This window comes from Lagenorhynchus albirostris, chromosome 7 (assembly GCF_949774975.1).
Source record: "Lagenorhynchus albirostris chromosome 7, mLagAlb1.1, whole genome shotgun sequence".
In the NCBI taxonomy this organism is placed as follows: domain Eukaryota; kingdom Metazoa; phylum Chordata; class Mammalia; order Artiodactyla; family Delphinidae; genus Lagenorhynchus; species Lagenorhynchus albirostris.
Window position 1 is genome coordinate 36,620,997 of NC_083101.1, and position 23,457 is coordinate 36,644,453.

Sequence of the window (23,457 nt, forward strand, 5' to 3'; positions counted from 1 at the left end):
AGCAGCTAGGCCTGCTAAATGCATGAGAAATAATAAATTATTATTAAATAATAATAATTCTAGGCTATGGAGTTTTGGGATGGTTTGCTACACAACATTGTGATTACAGATACAGTATTCAGTGCTTTCTCTGTTCATTCAAAGAATGCCTGATTCATAGACATTTACACAGAGTTTTCGCATAAAACTGCTATTTACTCTGAAACAAAGAACCTTATGTACTGTCCAGAGTGGGAAAACTTTCTATTAAAAAATTCTATCTATAAAAATACTAACTGTAGCACCTATTTACAGGCAACAAATTTTTGTTCATCTTTTAAGTCTTACCTGCTCTGTGAAGACTTCCCCATTACCCTGGGAAGGGATTTTTCCTCCAGGCTTCAACGTGTCTTGCACAGACTTCTAGCAACGTACTTGTCTCACTGTATTGTAATGGACTATTTGAATTTCTCTCTTCCCATGGACTAGGCTATGAACTTCTTACAGACAGTGGCTAAATCCTTCCATCTTTGTACTCTGAGAACAGTGCCTGATACATATTAAGTGTATCAACTCAATGAATGTTGAAGGAATGAATGAATGACATGCATGCAAAGACAATTGAGACAATGGACTCTGTCCTAGGAACTCAAGACTTTAGCATTAAAAAGTGACTTGAAAACAAAGACTTACACTATACGGTGACCAATGCTATAATAAAGCATGTCAAGTGTTTATAAATAGCAACTAATTTTGTGTGTGTGACGGTAGAGGGCTGAGCAGGAAAGGTTTTAAAGAGGAACCATCTAAGCCAGAATTTCAGTAGGGGTTATGGCATGCTGGGGTGGGGTGGGGGTGAAGGGGAGTTCTGATTTGTAATATTTGCTGATATGTGTGGTATAAATGCCCCCATCACAGCTGCTTTTCAAGTTAAAAGCTGGCTTGCCAAATTCCTGAATATTTAACAACCAGTTCTCCCTAGCTGGTAGGAGCTGCCTCCAGCCTACTAATGGATGGGGATGATAGGATGGATTCAGGGAACAGGAATTCCAGGAGGGCAACAGGTGGTACAACTACAACTAACAAATACAACACATGGTAATCTGGGAAGTTATAAGCAGTAAGCTGCTGAAGCGTCAAGGAGGGAAGAGTCGGGGGCTAGGTCGAGAAAAGCTTAAGTATACCAGGCTGAGGAACGTGAACTGTATCTTACAGGTGAGCCACTGAAGAGCTTCAAGGAAGGGAGTGATACGACCATATTCGGTCTTTAAAGAGGTCACCCTAGGAGAAGTGGAGATAGTAAATAAGAGGAGAAATTAGAGACAGGAAAGCTAGTTGGGCAGCTATTGTAGTCGTCCCCCAAAGTGGTATAAAGGCCTGAGGTAGGCAGTAACTGAGCATCTTAAATTGGAAAGGAGACCAATTTAAGACATATTCCAGAGGCAAATCTTTAGAGCTTAATAGCCAGTTTTTTATTTTTTGTTTTGTTCTGTGGGAGGTGGTGAGAAAGAAGAAAGAGTAGACAACACCTCTTAGGCTTTTAGTTTATGTGTCTGGGAGGACTGTACTTAAACAACCAAGCAAGAAATGCAAGAAAAATGGTAAGTTTTTGTTTGGGGATGTGTGTATGTGTGGTGTTGTGTAGCAGTAGGGTGGAGGGAAGAAGAGGTAGGGAAGGTTAATAGTCAGTTTGGCTGATTTGGAATGTCAGTTGAACATCAAAAGAACACATATCCAGCAGTGATTCAGGAGAAAAAGAGGTTAGCAAAGAAGATTCTGGAGTTGTCATCATATTGGGGCAATTAAAGCTATGGGAGTAGATGAGATTGCCTAGGGAGAAAAACCTGGCCATTTGGATCAGACCAGGTCACAATCTAATCAGACTTGATCAGATTTCCCTTTTGGGATGATCTCATTCAGGTGACTTATAAGAAGAATGGACTGCAGAGGAAATACACTAGCTCAAGGAGACTAAATGGGAGCTATTCCCTTCCCCAGTACAAAGTATGACAGAACAAAACAACATACAAATGGAACGTAATCAAGGTTTTATACTATCTCAAGCCAGTACTGCAGGACCTAATAGGTTTCGCTCTTTTTGGAGCTCATCAGCTGCAGGTAACGGCTCAAATCTAGTCTGATACAGCATACCTGTACAGCATTTTACCATTTACAAAGCCTCCCATTCACAGTCTTCTACTTACCATATTCTGACAATTCTTGGAGTTTCCTTGGTACTAAAAGAAGCTTTACATTTAGGTGCTGAAGGCTCTGCTGAGGCAAAGTACCTCATGATTCTTTTTGCTAAAATCCCCAAGCCAACTGTCCAAAGCCTAGGCTGTCATCTGCCATGTAAGAAGGTCTACTCTATTCCTGGAACTACTGTGGCACAGATCCAATCATACCGAGGCACAGAAGGCCTCTAGCTGTCCAGAGAATCCTGCTGGTCCTACATCCCTGCCCTCCTAGGTCTAAATTTTTAGGGCTATTTTTTCATCCCTTTTCTTTTATGCTTCTGGTAGTAAATCTAGAGTCAAGGTTAATTTGAGAGAAAAGGAACAAAATAAAATTAAAACATAGAAATCTTTAAAACAGAACATTTTATTGCGACATTTCCTGAGGATACACTGGACAGCCCATACAGACATACATAAATATGCACCAAACACTGGCATCCACGGGTACCACAAAGTGTGTGGTAAGCCACCATTTGTGTACAGAAGGGTAGAAGAGGACTATATATACATATTTACTTTTATGTGCATAAAATATCTCTGGTGACCTTAGGAACTGGGTGGCTGTGGTATAAGAGGTAGGAAAGAGACTTTTTATTGTATACTGTTTTGAATTTTGAACATGTGAATATTCAAAAAATAAAATTTAACACATACCTGCACTCTTATGCATTTAGCTGTGTGTTGATAGGATAGTGCTGACAGAACTGAGCCTGGCACTCACAAGGCTGACCATCTTTGTTTCTGTGGTTCTTAGAGCCTCTTTTTAATATCCTCAGAGTCTTAATTTTATCTCAGCATTCTCAGACAACCAGAGCCCCAGGACAGAACATTATTTTAGTTTTCTTTAGCAACAGTTTAGTTTAAAACTTAAATGGATTAAGCTTAAAAAGAAAAAAAAAAAGCAAATCCTCACAAAAATATCTCCTACTGACTTTCCTTCATAGTTTCTCAACTTCCTTAATGAAATAACATCAAATAACTGGACTGAAGAAAGCTAGGAAGAAAGGAGAGAATTGAAAATCACATTTCTGAAAACAATATAAAGAAAAGCGCAGAGAAGGATCTGTGAAAGAAGGAATAAAAAAGTAAAAGCACAAAAGTCTGAGGACAAATTTGCAACATTGTATTTCAGTGGCTCATGCAGCAAATGGAAAGGTATATATATTTATGGCCATTATGTCAGAGAACGGCAGGTAAGGTGTGACATAAAGGTACGAAATGGGTTTATGAACCTGAAACTAAAATTTGTCTCATCATGTTACAGACACTGCCAGGTCTCTGGAAATACACCAGCCTCATATCATCTTGATGTTTATTCTGACATTCAAGAAAATCACTATCAACAACCAATTTTTGTTTTTAACCACCGTCTTGGTGGCTAGAAGAAAATGTTTTCAGCCAGCTATAGACAAAGACTATGCAAAAAGTATTACACTAGATGTCTCACACCTCATGGAAAACATGATTAAGTTTTTACTTTAGTTCTAATCAGCCAATTTCCCCTAGTATGGCTAAACTAGTATGGCTCTAGTTTATATCCAGCATTTGTTCTGATTGTTGGTGCCGGTCATTCCAGTTGTTTAATATTTTAAATATCATCCCTGGTCTAGTATCATACATCCATGAGTGCATGTGGCCTGATAAATACTTCTAGATGGGCCAAGACCAAGCCTGTGAAAACGCATGGCTAACCTAGAACCAAGCATGCCCATGACACTTGAACACATCTGTGATGGAGTTATCAAGCCACTGGTTGATTTTGATAGCTCTAACCAAATGTGTGTGATTCTGAAAGAAGTATTCTCAATTTCTGAAGGAAGTACTCTTTCATAGGTATGAGTCAGAATAAGAGAACTGCAAAGATGGGAGAAGAGCCAAATCTCCTGTCCATTGCAGAAATCCCCTCCACAATGTATTTATCCAGTAAATCTTTGCTTTGAACACTTTCACTAATAAGAATTTCTCTTTTTCTTGGAATATCTCAATCTAATATTCTCATTGAATGTCAGATCAGTACATGGCTCCTTCTCTTTCCATTCCCTAAAAACGATTTTCAAAATCAGCTATTTTTTCTATATTTTTTCTTTCATAAAGCTTTCTTTCACTCTCAGCGTTCAAGGGTTACTTCATGGTTGACTTTGGGCATGATCCCACCTCATCTTTAGTCTGGTATTCCTAACTACCTCTGAGATATGGGTTTTTACACTTAAAAAGACCTAACAATATACTTCAATTTCTTTAAAATCCCTTCCCAATGTATATGCTATCTTTGCTGTGTATTTTCTCTCTTTTTTTTAAACTCAATAATAAATTATTACTGTTTTATACAACCTGTGTTTTAACTTAGTCACTTTGTATTTTTATTGTTCTCATTTTCCTTTGCATCTCAAATAATTATAGATATTTTAGAACTTCCTTTAAAGAAGGATTTCTAGCAAGGGTCCAGTACTGGCGATTCTCTGTTTTTGTCGTATGGAAATACCTTAATTTTGCCTTCTTTCTTGAAAAATATTTTTGCTGGATATGATAGTTATTTTCTCTCAGAACAGTTTAGGTATCATTCCACTGTTCCTGGCTTCCTCTATTGCTACTGAAAAATCAGCTGTTGACCTCCTTTGAAGACAATGTCTTTTTTCCTGACTGCTTTTAAGACCTGTGGCTATGAGGTCTGTCCGTAACGTATGGATTTAAAAAAAAATCCTGCTGGAGACTTCTTGGGCTTCTTTAAACACTGCCTCTGTCCCATATTCTTTCTTCTTCTTTGAGTATTCCAATTAGAATACTTCCTCTATTCTCCATGTTCCTTAAACTCTCTTTCAGCCTATCCTGTGCTGCTTTTCCATATAACTTCTTTAGTCCTATCTCCCAATTCACTGTTTTTTATATTTCCCTGAACATCATCTCCTATATTCAATCCTTTATAACAAATCCTGAATGACGGACTCTACCTTCAAATCTCTGATTTATTCCCAAATACTCGATTTTATTGCTATCATCCTAGTTGTGGGCCTTATTTGTTTTTAGCTAAGTTAGAGGAACTTGGGGGATCTAAAACTTAGCCTGCACATACCTAACACTTGAAGCTTTCTAAAATATTGGACTTTTATTTGTTATGTTGGTCTCCTATCACAGAATCTTTATCATCTCCCTCTACTAAATAATGGGCTGAGCCCCAAAATATCATTTTTCCAGGATCTGGTCCCACTTTGCCTATCCAAGCAGATTCTCAGCCCAAAATAGGCCTATCTTCTTTTTCACCCCCCACCTCAGTCATGTGCATTTTTGCTAACATGCTGTTGATCCAGTCTTCTGACCCAAATTATACCAATCCTTTCAGGCCTCTCTTTTGCAAAGTTTTCCCTGTTAACTCCCAACATGCTCAGTCTGCTTTCCAATTTCCTTGAGTTTTTGCATGTTCAGTACATATTTTAACTATCCTGACTCAGGTATAATTCTTTAGTATTTGAAGTTGAGCTATATGTAGCTTAACCATAATTCTAACATAGGTCTGACTTCAAAGTTTGTTTTCTTTCTTTTTTTAAGATAATTTTATTTTATTTATATATTTTTGGCCATGCTGCGCAGCTATGAGGGATCTTAGCTCCCCGACCAGGAAACGAACCCATGCCCCCTGCAGTGGAAGCATGGAGTCCTAACCACTGGACCACCAGGGAATTCCCGAAAGTTTGTTTTCTTTCTAATGTAATAAAACTGCCTCTCACTATTCAATAAATATTTGTTGATTTGCCTAAAAAGAAACCAGATACTATAAAACCAGACATAAAAATGCTTTACATTTCACTAGTTTATTTTAGCTTGGTTGGAACAAAACAATCTTAAATGGCATAAAAATTTTAAACTTTATTCATGTAAGTAAATTTCTCAGGAAGTCCCCTTGAAGGGGATGCTGCAGCAGCTTATCAGTAAAGATAAACATTAGCTCCTTCAAATATAACCGCTCATTCTCTGAATCTCTAGTCAAACTGCACAACACCATCCTTCAGGGTAAATGTTAACCCCTAAAGTTGTAAGCCTAAAGGAACAGCTTACACATCTGGAAGTTCACTTCCAGGGACCACTCCAGTGTTAAGGAAAAGGTACCAAAAGCCTAGTTTTATAAATTATTCTAATGTTGATAAGCAACTAATCCAGTTAAAATAGGCTGCACTACACCAATATTACCCAATTCACTTTATAACAAATAGCCATTATGTCTAGACTAGACTTTAACAATTCAGTGAGAGTGACTGTTATTTGGGGCTTATAATGCAGAAACTTCTTTCTGTGTTAAAGTGCTCTTGTCTCTCTTTTTATTTCTAAATAACATAAAAAATCAAATTGAATCTTGAATTATCTTGAATAATTTGTACAGTTTTATATATATATAAAACACACACATATATATAAAACACATGTATACTTTACATATATGTATTACATATATATGTTTTACGTTTATATATATGCGAAAGAACCTTCTTGGCATGTATATTTTTGGAAGATAGTTGCTTAATTCTAGGCCAAATAGGGGAGGATAGACTGGAAAAGGTAAACTACTCTTAGTATTTCTCTCATAGGACAGTGTTTATCTCTCTTACCTTTCCTGTCCCGTCCTTCATCAACACATACTGGCAGACTTCCTAGGGCAATGCAGAAATCCAGACAAGAGAAGGAAGCACACTAAAATAATGGAGGACAGGCTACAGGAGATGGACAGTGTCAGACATCATGTGGGAGAAAAGAAGGAATTATCACAGTTAGCCACTTTGTTCAAGAGAAACTAAAACTAGTTATTTCAAAGGTAGAGAGATAAGAAAAAAAAGAAAGATCTTTTACTTCTTTGTAGAAAGGCTCTTTTCAATAAGAACAGAGAAGAGTTGCAGTTAATTTGGAAATTTGTCTTCAGAGAAACAGATATAACTTAGCAATAGTACAAAGGAACAAAGGATAAATAAGATTTTTCCAATTCCAAAATATTAATCGAGAGACATAATTACAGGCTTTGAGAAAAGAAAAAAAAATCAGAACTATAATCTAGAAGCAGTTAAGAGAGTTGTTCTATCTTTCTTCTCCAAGAGAATACAGACTATTAAAAGCAATAGGAATCTCAATGTTTATACATACAAATGATGAATGAGGCATATGTGCTTAAGTATGCTTAATTACACGGTCTTACACTATAAAAAATAATATTGTCATACTTAACAATGAAGTTCTAGGAACTGAACAAAGTAGTCCCAGTGAGGAGCTTTATCACATTAGGGACAATCTTTTGTACATATTTGCCTGATGTGAAATACCTCCTCTACCTCTGCCCCTCCTCAACCTGTTCCCCCCCACACCCAATCTAGATACCACAGTGCTTGAAACACCACCATTGGGAGACAAGAGTCCTTCAGATTTAATAGCCTTTGTAATTTGGTATGTACCTTTCCCCCCAAATGTTAAGATGCTAGGAAAGTCTGAAGCTACTCACACTAGCAATGTGATTTTGTTTCTTCCAATTAGAGGTAGTTGATAAAAGTGGATACCTGGATGGATCAAGGTATAGGAAAAGGGGCAAAAGAGGATATGGAACCTAAGAAAAACTATTTTACAACCTTGGATACAACCAGTTGCTTTATTATGAAAACATTATAGGTTAAATCCTCTGTATATGTGATTTAGGCATTTCTTTCAAATTAACGTTTAATTTCAACACGTTAATTAAAATTATAACATTTCTAAAAAAAGGTAAATGACATTTTTCTCAACGCCGTATTTTCTGTAAAGTAAAAGGCAATTTATTTAACGATGAATTCATTTTTAAAATTTGAGTGATTTTATCAATTCTGATAACATCTAATTAGTCTATCCAAATCTGTTAAATAAAATGCATACCTCATATTCTTTTCTGCAAACTCTGGAAATATCATTTTTTGAAGATGCCTAAAAAATAACAAATTTCTGCATTAATTTATTTAATCCACATTAAACAAACATTAGCTCCAGATATGCTAGAATTTCACTCTAACTTTTATGGCTTTAATCTCACATAATGACACAGTCCTTTTGTTATTTCAGAAACTAGATAACTTTGAAGGAAATGTAAATCAGAGGACTTTTTTTTTAAGCTGAATTCCATTCTGTAGCAAATTTTCTTGTGAAGCTCTGAAGCTCTGCTGCAGTGAATTTTCTTGTGAAGCTTTGCTAGGGCATTTATAGTTTGCTTTTTCTTTAACCCTTCATGTTTTAAGTTCCCATATGAGCCAAGATCCATATATAACAGAGGAGACAACTAAAGAGGGAAAGGCAATGCCAGGCAATTAATAAGTTATTTTTATGTAATTTTCTTAACAAGTTTATGTAGAAGATATTATTCCTTCTACAGATGAGGAAACTGACACACAGAAAAATAGAAAGTTATTTACTACATTTAAGTATACACTTTCTATAAAAAACAAGCCAAAACAAATCTGCTGAGGGGTGGCTGTTCTTCCACATGATGATAATCCTCATTTAGAGACGGAGTTCCAGAGCCATGGACTCTGGTTCCTTGTTCTATTTCCTCCTGTTCTATCACCTAGGCTCATGCAATTCTGAATAGACCAGCTGATGAGGACAGGGAAAGTAAGAAGCAGAATGGACTGGCAACTATTCTGTGGCCCACTAGATGTACTATAGCTCAAATGCTCTACAACTCAGTTTCGTCTCAATGCCTGGAGAAGAACAGCAGATAGCTAGGCTATGTGCTGCCCAAAGAGTGTGGCTCAGTGGTCTGTATGAAAGTGAAGGCATCACCATGTCTCATATACTCCTATCTAGAGACCAGTCACTAGAAGGAGAAAATAAGAGAAGGCTTTCCCGTTTAGTTTTAGGGACACTTAAATTTCCCAGTTTTCCATACTCCCACCATTTGGAGTATGAGGAGCCAGGAGACCAGTTTTTCCACAGCACTCTGAGGAACCACTATGAAAATATACAGTGAGGAAGAGTTCAGGGGCCTAACTTGAATTGGACCTGAGATATATCAAATCAAAGAGAAGTCATAATTCACTGTAGGAGTCAGGCTCACCTTAGGGGCAGAGAAGGTATAAAAGAACATACTCAGAGTAAACCCATGATGAACGACAGAGGGAAGATGAAAGCAAAATAAGCCAACTGTGTCAACTGCTCTCATCCAAATATGCCTGAAATTTACAGGACCATTTGGAGTCATTCAGCACTGACTAAGCATGACCATAGGCAGAATACAAAAGGCCTTGATTCCTATCATATTCTTTCTTTGTGTGGCAGATAGAAGTTAAGAAAGAATAAGAGAAGGTTGAGGGTCTTACATGCAGCAGCCATAACTGAAAAGGCAGCATGTCTAAAAGGAAATGGTCCATGTAAGAAATGCTAAATTTGCAGCTTTTATGGGTCACCTCTCCAAAGATATGAGGTAGGCTAGGTCCAAGACACAGCCGAAACTGAAACTCTACTCCACGCTGCTTAAGAGCCTGATTGCCAAGTGTTACCTGCTTGCATGCCTGTCGACACTCCAAGGTAATAGCCAGTTCACAGCAGCCTAAGCCAACCCAGCCATCAGACTTCTTAAACACACCTTAAAAACAAAATGTTCAAATGTTTTGGTCATAAGTAGTGACAAACACAAATAGAGTGCCAAACTGGTTCATGGATACCACTACAAGTCAAAGCAGGTGTCCATAAGAAAGCTAGCTTAGATAGCAGGGTCTCAAAGTATGAAGCCCCTCCTCCCACCCCTACTCTCAATGCTATCAGTCTTCTCAGGGTCCCTCACAGCATAATTACCAGGTCCTTTGTTTTTTTCCCTCTTCTCCCTGCCCACCCTAAACTCTCTTTAGCTCATTCTCACTCTTAGGTAAACAGAATCTCTAGAGGACATACAGGCTAAGGAAAGCAATGAGAGGCTTTCTTCACCTTTGGACTATGAACCAGAAGAGGAAAGGATTCCAATTTAACTTAATAAGCCAACAAACAAAAAAGGGCATAAGTATTATTGTATTCCAACATTCAAAATATTAAATACCTAGAATAGCATAAAACATATGATGCTGTTTAAAAACTGATACTTAGTAAACAGACAGGAACATCTCCTGTGAGCCATGACTGACTTTGATGGGTATACTTTATTGTGGGGCAAAATGACTATTCTGGTTCAATTTATGCATAGCTCTATTTCTCCAACCAAATTACAGTGATACCAAAAGGTGATAAAATTACAAAGTGTTCTAATGCAATTTTCAGATCCCTTTTTGCAATCATAAATGTCAATGAATAACTCCTAGGATAAAATTAGGAGATACAAGTAATAATTATGAAAAAAGAAAAGATTCACTTGTAGGAATGCTGCAAAGTCCTTCTTATCTCTTTTAAGAAATGCTTTATGCTGCTTCCATATAATATATAGATCTGCAAATCCACATGTACATTAGATTATTATTTCCATTTTTTAAAAATGTCAGGGATTCAAGGCAATATGTAACATAGTTCTCTACACGAAACTAAGACCTAATATAACAAATAGAAGTATTCTGCTGAAAAACAAACCAAAGCAAACAAATGGCCCATGGACAGACAAAGCTCCCAAAATATAATCATAAACCATCCCAATTGTTAAAACTGGCTAAAAATCCTGCATATCATAAGCTTCTATAACCCTACATGTTTTAATGGTATAAAGGGCAACAGACTCCCATCTAGTCCCATTGCCTAGTATAGTTAGTTTCCTCTCAATCTTTGCTGCTTGCTATTCAGAATCACTCATATTCTAGAAAGAATTTTGAATGGAATCAATGTAGGTCATAAACTCTGTGAACTTTTACACCATAATGCATTTTACTGCTGTTTTCACATATCCAGTGCCTCTTAGAAAATATTAAATTATTCAACAAGCATTTACATTCATTGAACCCCTATTATGTACAAGGCACTCTATTAGGTATTTTGTGGGCTATGAGATAGATAAAATATATGATTTATCCCTTTATGAAGATTACAATTTGGTAGGAACAATACACACATATATATAATTGCAGACACTAGGGAGAGGGATAACTGGGAGAACAAGCAAGGACGTGTGCAATTCTAGGAAGCAAATAGTCCACTTTGTTTGAAATGAAAACTTCAAACAGTGTGAGAGCCTTCAGAATTCAGAGAAACATAAGATATAGTCCCTTTTTTTCAAGGCACTGGCTTTAACCAGGACTGGAAAATGAGCTTTAATCCTAGGAGACCATGAATACCAGGCTAGGGAGTTTGGCCTTTATTCCGATGGAAGTGGATATCCCCGGAGGGATTTTTTTTGAAGGGGGTGAGGAGGACAGCTATGGTGTATTGAAACACCAGTTACAAGGTTATTGCAATAATCTACCCCAAAGGTGTAATCATAAAGGCTTGAACTAGGAATAGTGAGGATAGATGCAAGATTTTACAAGAAGAGAGTCAATGAGCTAAAAAGAAAAAGCTATCAGAGATAATGACTTGAGGGCTTCATCTAGAGTGTCATTCACAAGAGAAAGCAGTTATAAGATGAGTTTGGTTTTGAATTGGCAATTCAGATGCCACCTGGATGCATAGATCCAGGTAAAGACGTGTAGAGGTCATGAACAATGACTTGGATTTGAAAGTTATCTTCCCAGAGCTGATTAGATAACAGTTCTGGGAAGGAATGTGGTTACCAGGGTGAATGTGGAGAGAGAAGGGAAGAGGACCACACACAGAAATAACTGTGGTAGTTATGGGGGGGACGGTGTGTGGGGGAGGTGGGGATAAGAGAGGGCAAAGTCACAAGGCCAAGGTGAAGTCACAAGGAGGGAGTGGTCAATCATATCAAGTGTCACAGGGAAGTCAAAGAGAATAAGTACTGAGAAAAAGCCATAAGATCTAGGAACCAAGAGATCCTGGTGATCTTTCAAAGACCAGTTTCAATAGAATGGTAGAAGTGGAGACAAGAGTACCATTAAGGACTGAGTGAATGAGAATTAATTATACATTTGAAAATTTGGGTGCCTACAGGAAGGAGAGGATAGAAATTCAAGGGTAAACATTAGGTTACAGGACTATGACACAGATTTTACAATCACAAAATAAGTTTCAAAAAATAAAGCGCTAAATGTTGCAGTTCTATTGCTTACCTGGCAAAGATGAATTCATACAACTCCAAATTTCAACCTAAAATTGTAATCACCAAAAGACTTTTATGTAGATAACCAGTTCCTAAATATGAAAATTTCTACAGAAATTATGTATAGCTAATTTGATTATGTTTGTGTCTATACAATCAATGATCTAGAACTATATGAGTATCAACCAGCTATTCAGGGAAGAAAAAACAGAACTGAGATGTAAAAATGCTGCTTGCTGCTTTCCCATCTTTCCATCTGAGAGTACTAAGGACAAATATGGTTACTCAGGATGCTTACTAGGATAACTGTTTTCAAGCACAGAGATAAAAGTGCCTGTTGAGTGACTAAAGGAAAATATGTCAGTCAGAACTGTTTGATCATCAACCTTCCCCCCCATTTAACCCAAGCTACCTTATCTAAGGAGGCTCCCTCATGCCAGCTCAGACTTTCTTAGCCTGGCTCATGAGTATCCCAAACGCTGAGGATGGCCCATGCATTAGAGGCATTTTAAGTTACATGCATGCAATACATTCAGACAGGCATGCAATGTATAATATACCAGAAAATGGGAAGACAGAAGTAATGGGAAGTCACACATTTTCCCTTACCCCAAATCCAACTTTTTAAAAATCAAAATATATGTAAGACTTAGTTATTATGGTTTTCATAAAATTGTCAAAATATGATAATAAGTAAAATTCCCAATTCCAGATAAACTATTATAATGAAATTTAAAGACTGGAATATGTCATATACCTACATCATAGGTATAAAATAAACAATGAAAAACAATATTCTATCTAGCAATTTGTGTGAAGATCTTTTTAAAGTACCTAGTTAAATCTAACATTTTACTTTGACCACAAACCCCAATCACACTGAAAGATTTGCTAAATCTAAAGTAACTCATTAGAGTGCTTCATTAGACAAAAGCTTCCATAGTTCAGTTAAATAAGACCTACCATTGTTTCAGGGCAATAATCTGGGGCTCGCTGCAACAGATGTTTTAGTCGGGATTCACTTTTTGAGGAGAATATCTATTTGACAAAAAAAAAAAAAAGTTTTGTGGCATTTTTTCAATAAGAAAATAGAGGAGGTAAACTTATCCTCTAGATTTATGAATTGTCTAGAATATTTTCCAATTTCCCTTTATAAACGGAAAACCTTTGGAAAGATCTAAATTAAGGTGAGGTGATATTTCTTGAAAGGTTGGTTAGCTTGGCAAATAATCAACAAAGTCTAAATACGGCAAGTCTAATGATCAAAAATGGAGAAAACCAGCTGTTAACCTGTTAGGGTATAGGGGAGAAAAAAAAAATAACAGAAAAGGAAGAAAAAACAATAAATCTATTCTAAACTGTCCTATAAACTGCTTTTAGTCAACTGACCACAATGAAAAATAGACTATGCCATACCCTTTATATTGGTGAAGAACAACTTTGTGAATAGCACGGTAGCAAAAACTTCTCCACAGAATTCCATAAAATAGAGACAAAGCCATCTTTTAAATAAAGCTGCTGAGGGGCTGACAAGTTCACTCATCAGGCTAGTTGGCTCACTTCCAAATACAACTTTAATTAATGCAATTGTAATTTGATGTCTCTGTAAATTTAAATCATTACATATATTATTACCTGCAAATAGTCAAGATTGTAAAGTCTATGAATGCTAACGACAATGAAAAAGGATTTATCTCCAGTTAGTTTTTCTTTCTCTTTTTTTTTTTTTTTTTTTTGCGATACACGGGCCTCTCACTGTTGTGGCCTCTCCCGTTGCGGAGCACAGGCTCCGGACGCGCAGGCTCAGCAGCCATGGCTCACAGGCCCAGCCGCTCCACGGCATGTGGGATCTTCCCGGACCGGGGCACGAACCTGTGTCCCCTGCATCGGCAGGTGGACTCTCAACCACTGCGCCACCAGGGAAGCCCAGCCTTTGTTTTTATAACACTGATACCTCTGAAGGGTACAGGCAGTTGTTTTGAGGAATATCCCTCAATCTGGGTTTGCCCTATTGTTTCCTCGTGATTCCGGTTATGTATTTTGGGCAAGAATCCTACTTAAGATACTGTGCTCCATCATGTCAGCAGACACACGTTAATTTGTTCCATTATTGGTGATGTGAACTCTGAACACTTGTTTTAAGTGCTGCCCAGCAGATTTCTCCAAAACAATTATACTAAATAATATCTTCTACAATTATTATGTAAGCTTACCTGCTCACATACATCGCGGCACATTTGGTTATCCTTTGAATGATTACAACACAGTGCACCTAGGGAGAAAAAATAAACACCTGATGTTGCCTACTGTTAAATAAACATGATGATTAAGCTAAGCCAGATGGTTACACAAACCATTTATTCAACAATTATTACTATTACTATCCATTTTAACTCAACAAACCTTTGCTGAGTACCTATTTCAAGTCAAGGACGGTGCTGTGTTGGAGAATGTGGTTTTTGCCTTCAAGAAGCTTACAACCTAATAGGGGAGACTGTCATTTAGTAATAGCAGTTACTAGGTACTGTGTACTTTCTATATGCCAGAATTTTACTGCTTGCTTTATGTATTATCTCATTCAACCCTCACTATTACCCTATGGGCTATATTCTATTATTATACCTATAATGTAAGGTTAAATGATAAAAAGATAGTGAATTTTGTTTTGGACATGTTACATGTAAGCCTCCATTATCTCAGTGAAGTAGAGATTAGGTCTGAAAACAAAAAGGATTGAGATGGTGTTGGGCTTGAGGTGAGGTTGTAGAGGTCTGGAACAGCCATCGTAGAGAATAAAGAAGGCAAATATAAATGTTTCTCAAACTTCTGTTCTATGAAACACTGTTTCATGAATTGTTAATATCTATCCCTCAAGAGAAAATGTTTCATGTTCAAATAAATTGGGAAACAAAGGATTAAAAAATTAAAGAGAATTCTTTTCTGTAGGATTTTATGTAGGCTTTAATATGTTAATATGCATCATTAATCTCCTAAAAAGGGATCTAAGTAGACAGATTTCTCAGAGCACAGAATACTTTTTTTCATGCCACGTATTAACATTTCAGAATGCCAATTTGAGAAATATCAGAGAAAAGGAAACATCTGCCAAGCAGCATTATGGGCCCAGAGAAATTAATAAATTGGTGATAGAGATAATCAGCAGGGACATGTTACTATTCTAGAGTGATGCTGACTGGAAAAAAAAGATACTACATTGATCAGTGCCTGTTTAGACTGCTAAGTCAAAAGAGACAAGGACATAAAAATATTATATTTCAGGCAGCTAGATCAATACAATGGTTTTATATATATATATATATATGCAACATAATCTCTTTAAATGAAATCTATATAATTTCAGTATACGTGAAAGCAGAGCTTTTTTGATTGAAGGTAGGATTAGTATTGGGGAGAAATGAATGAATAAAAAAGGTCCTCTTTAGCTCTTACCAACTCCTTTAAGTTCAAAACCAATCACTGTTAATCCATAAAACAATGACAGGGTATATGATATTACTGTGATATATAGTGATATTATAGTGATATTATATCACTATAGTTTAGTTTCATAAAAGACTATTGTGGGGCTGGCTTTCTAATACTATGTGGGAAAAGCTGTCTTAAAGTTCTAAACATTTGACTTTAAAATTCTGAAAAACATATAGAAATTCCATTACGTTTCAGAAATTTTAAAAATTCCTTGTTTATAGGCTGTAGTTGCTTTCTTAGAAGCTACTAACTCGAGGGAGGGCCCAATCACTCATGAGACTTTCTCACAACACCCCTTCTCCCCTGCCATGCCACACCATGCCGACCCCCTCTTCTAAGATTCTGTTATGCCCCCAGCCTCATTAGAATGGAGAAGACAGGCAGGAAAAAAAGGGGGGAGTCTCCTGTGTGATACTGATGTGCTCTTTTGAAGTGCTCAAGTTGTTGCCACTTTCTACTATCCTCCAACAACAAAGGTCACACGAGGGCAGAAAATCCAGCTGATCAAGAGCAAAGATAGCTCAGGATAACATATGGTCCCAATAAGCACAGGCTTAGCAAAAAGTAAACAGTCAGGCAGACAAGAGTCTGACTTGGGCCTAAGGATTTTTGGAAAAAAGTTTCTTGGAGCAAAGGTCTATTTAGAACAGAAACATAAAACATGTCATAATTAAAACTCCAATAACAATGAAAGGTTTTATTAAAAATATAAAGGCCTGTTTTTTTCCTATTTAATGGTGAAGGTCAAATTTATAGTGGAGTGACCACCAAAGTTAAAATTTTAAAATAATTCATTTTTTCATTAAGAAACCCCAAAATTTGGAAAATAAGAAGAAAAATGACCTAATATTCCCACTGTCCTGCCAGAACGTGTGTTGACATTTTGACATATTTCCTTCTAGTCTTTCCAAAAGTCTTCTGAAATTTCTGACAAAATGGGATTAAAGAGAGCAGCCTGAAGTCTTCTGGTAATAATGCCCTTCCCCCTCCCAACCAAGCATTCCTCTGTAATAGTGCATTTCCTCCCTTGAGAGGACTGCCACCCTCCTAGAACAGGCTAGGGGACCTACACTCCATCACATTTTCCACACTTTATTTTTAACCTTAGTCATCGTTACGTTTTTCTTTCTTTGAAACAACAAAAACTTACTAGAATCTTAAACACTGCATATTTTTTAAGAAATAAATATCTACAAATAGATATCAAGTCATATGCCTTCATTAAGAATGAGGGCAGAGGATTCAAACGCAATTAATGTGGCAATTAAAGGTCTCTGTCTTTTTTAGAGCTTTTAAAATGGATTAATTGGGTCACTGAACTATTAGAGTGCAAAAAAACTCTCCAAAGCCTAATGGTTTATACAAGAGAAGACATTGTGAATTCTAGAAATGTTTTGTTTTTATAATTTAATTCTAACCTAATTTCTAGCTCTTCAAGAATAGTTTAAAACTCTGGTTATTTTCATAAAATGGAACTGAGCAGATAAAGGTAAATTAGTTCAAAATAACACTTGATATTGACAGGATGAAAATAAATAGCACAGGTGTTATCCTTATTAGAGACATAAGGAAGAGCGTCATATTTTGCATTCTTATTCCAAAAGTCTGTAATTATAAAATTAATAAAAACCAAAAACTGATTACTAAAGGCCATGTATATTGGGTTTAAGAAGGTATTAATGTAACCTAGAAATATGCGAGTAGAATCATCCAATAATTAGAAACATCAAGGTTTGTCTGCTGGTTTGGACCACATGTCTACTAAAGATAGGCAAGTAAGCAGGAAGCACATGCTCCAGCCACAAGGGAAAAATGCAACTTCTAAGACCAACCAGCATTTAAAAAAAACAAATACACACCCTAATCTAAAGCTAAAATATTCACAGAATTATAGGATTTTTGAAGTTAAAAGAGATTTTGCCACAGAAGCCTCCCAAAAGCTGTAATTCAATTTGGTTAATGAAAAGCCAGTCTTGTTTTCTTTTCTAAAGAAAATAAAGATTCCTTCTAATTAATGTATTCCTAGAGAATTACTAGAACAGAATATATATATCCTGCACTATTGAAGGGGAAAAAACTAAATCCAAGTTGATAGCGGAAAACAGTCATTTCAAATAAAAAAGACAGTCATTTCAAATAAAAAAGATACATTAATTTTAAAAATCTCATCTTACTTTTAATCAAATGTTTTTTTCTATAACGGCCTGGAAATTGACAATCACTTTAAAAACATTTAAATGACAACTGCAACTTTAACTTATAAATGCATTCTTACAATTGTCACATTTATCCCTTCAATGATATATGTTTGTGTATATACATAAAATATATCATCAGCCAAGGAAGAGCCAAACAATAAAATGATTATTTATATACCCACCACCTGGATTCAACACTGCTAACATCTTGTCATACCGCTTTATTTATCTAGACAGATGGATATCCTTCTCCACTGCTTGCCTCATACTGCACTGCTACAACAGCCAATTATGCTCATTCTCTTCTATTATCAATGAGTGCCAGATTAATTTTTTAAATAGACCTTTCATGATGTCACTCTTCTAATCTAAGGGCCTACAGTGGCTTCCTGCTATTCCAGTTCTAAATTTTCCAAGTCGTCTTCTTACCTCCCCTTCCCTGATCTTCTATTACTTTTTAACAAGGAAAGCCTACATTTACCTTGAACACAGCCTTCTGCCTGAAGTGCTTAGTGCCCTCTTTCCTGCTGACATAAATCCTAAACATCTTTCAAGGCTGAAATCTCATCTCAACTCTTAGTAAGCCTTTCTTCTCCAACAACTCCAGGCTATGTTGGTTTTTTGGTTATTTAATGTCTTACGATTCCAGTCAGAACTGGAAGCTTTAACACTTAACTCTAATAATTTCATGTGTGTACTAATGGTATCTCCAGATTGAACAGAAACTTCTTGTACCCATTTAGCACAGTGCTCAGCTTGAAAATTTGTATTTATTCATTGGTTAATAATAATTTCCTATTTATACAATGCCTTTTTAATTAGAAAATAAAGTACAAAAAGTTTATTTCTCCCACTATACCACTGCCATACCATATTTCACACGGTGACCAAGCCATGATTTAGCAAACATCATATGAGTTTTTGACCCAGGTCAGAAGATAAGCTGGACCCAATCATATGCACAGGCACAGAGGTATACAGCCAGTTGGTGGTGGGCTCTGCAACTATAAGGTCAAGATGAGCTGGGGCTGAGGAAGTTTTATGGTGTGCAGAAACCATTAGTAAAATGAGGAAGCTGGTTGGTGGAGAGTGTGAAATGCAAGAGATGTACAGACAAACTCTATGAGAGGTAGAGAGAGACTGTCTCTAAAAGTAGTCTTGGTTGCTGGCAGCTTTCCAGTTCCCACAGCAGTTCCTGAGGTTGTGCTGTGCTCAATTTCCTATGCTTGGATTTCCATGTGTTCCCTGTTAGATGCTATATAACTAGCTCCCTAATCCTGAGCAACCTTGGTTTCTGTTCTTTTGGGGGTCAGAAGAGCCTTAACACATTATCATTCATAATTATGAAACAACTAAAGCAAATGACTCCTCAGATCCTCCCTGCAGATGCTAATACCCAGTACTCTCAGATAATTCCCTTCCCCATTCTATGCCATAGGACACCCACCTGTAAAACAAGGGATCTGAAAATATTAATGTCTGGCTCCCAATGGTATAGTCCATGGTCAAAATGTTTCTCTTAATACTTTTCTTGAAGTCTTCTTCATGTAATCTATGTGCTCTACGGCACCCGTTACTTGACTAAATCACATTTTTCCTCAAATACATTCAGATTTAGAATATAAATGGATACGTACTAATATAACCACATAAATATTAGCAGTGTAGATATTATACACTTTTTGGTGATATTTAATGTCTGATGTTCTCACTAAACCTTAAACCCCGCGAAAGCAGAGACCATGTCTGTTTTTGCTTACCACATTATATACCTAGTGCCTATCAGTGTCTGGCACTATTAACCCCTTAACAAATATCTGCTGAATGGAATACTTACAGGCATGAAATTAAGTTTAGAAAGCAATGGACCAAGGGGAGTTATTCCTAATATCCATCTTAAACACATACAAAAACGGAAATTTTGATTCTCTTCCTGACTCACCTGCCAACCCTCCAACTTGGTCCTCCCCATCTTCTCAACCTCAGTAAATAGCATTACTTTTCACTAAGTTGCTCAAGGTAAAAATCTATAAATAATCTTTACTGCCTCCTTTCCTCACTTCCCACATCCAATCCAACAGCAATATATCTTGACTCTCTCCTCTTCTATCTCCACCACCACTCTACGGTAAGACATTATCTCCTGCTTCGACTACTAAATGGGCTTCTAGTAGCTCTGCTTTTACTCCTACCCTATTACGATCACTTTTTTCCATTCAGCAGCCCGCGTGATCTAAAATAGAAATCAAAGCACTTATCTCTTACTTAAAAGTCCATTGGCTTTTATTTGCATATAGAATAAAATCCACAGTCCTTACGTGGCTTTTTGCAAGGCCCAGCACCATCTAGCCCTGGTTTACTCTCCTGCTCACTATGTTGCAACCATACTGACCTACTGTTCTTTCTTGCCTTAGGGCCTATGTACTTCCTGGTCTCCACCCGGGCCTTTTCTAAGGACAGCACCTTCGGTCTTCAGATTTCAGTTCAGAACCTTAACTTCTCAAAGAAGCCATTCTTGTCATCACTATGTTAAGAACCACTCCCCTCTACGCCAGGGGTCCCCAACCCCTGGCCATGGACTGGTAGCCCATGGTCTGTTAGTAACGGCCCCGTTAGGAACTGGGCCGCACAGCAGGAGGTGAGTGGAGCGTGAGCCAGTGAAGCTTCAGCTGCTGCTCCCCCACTGCTAGCATTACCGACTCAACCATCACCCTCCCCCTGCCCCCCACCCCGTGGAAAAACTGTCTTCCACGAAACCGGTCCCTGGTGCCAAAAAGGTTAGGGACTGTTGCTCTACGCTACCATCTATGTATTTTCTTCACAGCATATTTAACCCTACCAGAAATCATTTTATTTAACTGTTTATTGTCTGTCTCCCCTCTGCTAGAGTAAGCCCCTTGAGAGCAGCAACCCTGCATATAGAACAGTGCCTGGCATATAGTAAGCATGCAAATATTTTTTGAATAAACAAACCCCTGTAGTATCTGTTTTGCTCTTTTAAAAAAACACATTTATAATAAATAAAAACCACCTCCTTGATATTGTCCCACTTTCTTCCAGAAGTGGCATATGGTGAAAAGTATGGTTAATGAAAGACTGTTTAAATCTATGGATATAAGATAGAAACTTTTAGTAGCACACCAGAATAAACTGTCATATCTGGTCTACCACCAACTGTAGCTCTTTGTACAGTGTGGGCCAAGATAGTTCTTAGGGAAGAGAATCTGCTTCTTATTACATTCCTCCAGATAGGCGGTTGCTTTTTCTAACTTAAAATTCATTACATTCTTTTTCAGGATTCTAGGCTATTACATAATTTCTTAAATGTCAACTTATTGAAACCTAGCCCTTAATGTTACATCTTTCTCTCTTTTGTACTATTAGAAAATATCTTAAATAGAAACAGAGCTAATATCAGGTGCCACGACACACAGATCCTGAGACTGCAGCATAGGGTTCCATCTCATCCTCCAAAGGGAACACTAGAGGTGCTGGGGAGGAGAGCTGGGGGTGTTGAGGAGACCAGAAAGTACACAGGATAGGAAGTGTGGCATTACTCCAATGAGGAGGGTGTGGCCAAACTTCACAGGAGAAAATAATAATTGAGCAAGTCAAATGATTCCTTCCCTCACCCCCTCTCCCCCAACAGGAACAAAAATCTCCAAGTCAGAACGGATGAGACTTGTGTAACGCTTTATACCTGAGGAGACAGGAGTACCCAACTTTGGATGGGGTAAGGAGATGGGAAAGAAGACTCTCTGAGCAGGAATATAAGTCAGGCCTTCAATGAAATACAATTTAATATTGTGTTCTTAATTTTTGTTTAGGATTGAAGAACGTTTTCCACAGTTTATACAAATCCACAGTGGAAGCCTTTGTCCATTGTATTACTCAACGTCCTTTATGTAAGGAACCAGGCAATATATGCCTAAGAATTTAGTACAAGGGACAAATCTCACTTTTACATCAAACTTGGAATTTTTCTTCTTACCAAACAATGCAAACTCTATATTGTCATGGACTTTTTGAATTGGTAGGGCCTTTAGAAATCATCTAGCCCAGAATTTTCTAAAGTGTGCATTAGGTGTTATGAAGAAAAAAAGAGTTCTTTAAGCAAACAAGTTTCTTTCTTTCTTTGCATAATAATTTTATTGAGATATAAATCATGTTAAATTAATAAAACAAGGAGGCCATCAGACTGAGGCAGCTTCAATGCCTCAGTAGCCTACCTAAGCAAGCCAAAACCTAAGCCTATAGTGCCCCAAGGTTAAGAAATCAGAACCCTAAGGACAATCAATCGCAAACAGCCACCTGGACTTTCCCAACTAAGGCACCTGCTCAAGCTATAACCAATCGAATATTTCCTTGCTTTGTTTCCACCTCTTTCATAATCCCCTAGCTCCTGTTACTTCCCATTTGGCACTGCCCAATTCAAATCAATTTTTGCTCAAACTCTTAACATTTTAATATGCCTCAGTTTATCTTTTAACAATCATATACCACAAAATTCATCCTTTTGAAGTGCACAATTCAGTTGTTTTTAGTACATTTACAGAACTGTGCTCACCACTTTCCAATTCTGAACATTTTCATCACCCTAAAAGAAACTCCATACCCATCAGCAATCAGTTCCCCATTTCTCTATTCTCCCAGCAACAAGTTTCTTTACTACAGGAATACTTGCGAATTATTATGAATCTAACGTGTTTGTGAATTTACAAGAGAGGGGTACAGTGTACAGTGTTTCCCAACCTTAAGAGCTAACATTTCAGTGCTTACTATATGCTATTCTAAATGCTATACACGTATTACCTCAATTCTCACAATAAAATCTATGAGAATTTCTGTATACAATAAATGTGGATACTAAAGCACAAAGAGACTAAAGCTAACTAATTTGTTCAAATATTCTTAACTATATTCTACCCTGCTATCTCCCACAGAATTGACTAGTTGTAGAATAAGAATGGACGACTAATTTTCTAATGAACCATAACTTTGAAAGTGCTTTAGTTCAATTTCTTTAATTTAATGAGAAAAATGGGACCCAGAAAGGTAAGCTGATTTAGCCACGAATACACAGCATTCTCTCTCTCTCTCCTTTGATTTGTCTAATTAACAGCTTGTTAGAATCCAATTATAATTAACTATCTAACCCCAGGTTCCTGACAATCCTCTCCTTTCTTCAAATACTCTTGACTTAAAAAAAACAAAAAAAACCTTTAACATTGTAAGCTACCTTATAACCTTGAGACTGATTTTGCTCTTTCTAGGTGTGTCTCCCTGTAAGCAATGCACTTCTCCACCACTTTTGCATGTATAAATCCCAGCCATCTTTTAATATCTAGTGCAGTTGGGGCATCACTCAATTTTCTTCCTGCCCTAGGTGGACATCATCCATCATCTCTCTCCCTCTGTGCACTCACAG

General features: G+C 37.1%; 1 protein-coding gene across 2 annotated transcripts in view; it reads right to left on the reverse strand.

The window, feature by feature from the left end:
• The window catches only part of RECK (reversion inducing cysteine rich protein with kazal motifs), a 73,223-nt gene that overhangs the window by 48,791 nt on the left and 975 nt on the right, over positions 1–23,457 (reverse strand). For both annotated transcript variants that reach the window (XM_060153408.1, XM_060153407.1), the window contains exons 2-6: positions 14,556–14,614; positions 13,306–13,380; positions 12,353–12,389; positions 9,713–9,798; positions 8,097–8,144 (exon numbers count right to left, since the gene is read on the reverse strand). In XM_060153408.1, coding sequence (XP_060009391.1) covers positions 8,097–8,144; positions 9,713–9,798; positions 12,353–12,389; positions 13,306–13,380; positions 14,556–14,614 — 305 coding nt within the window. The remainder of the gene's footprint in view (positions 1–8,096; positions 8,145–9,712; positions 9,799–12,352; positions 12,390–13,305; positions 13,381–14,555; positions 14,615–23,457) is intronic.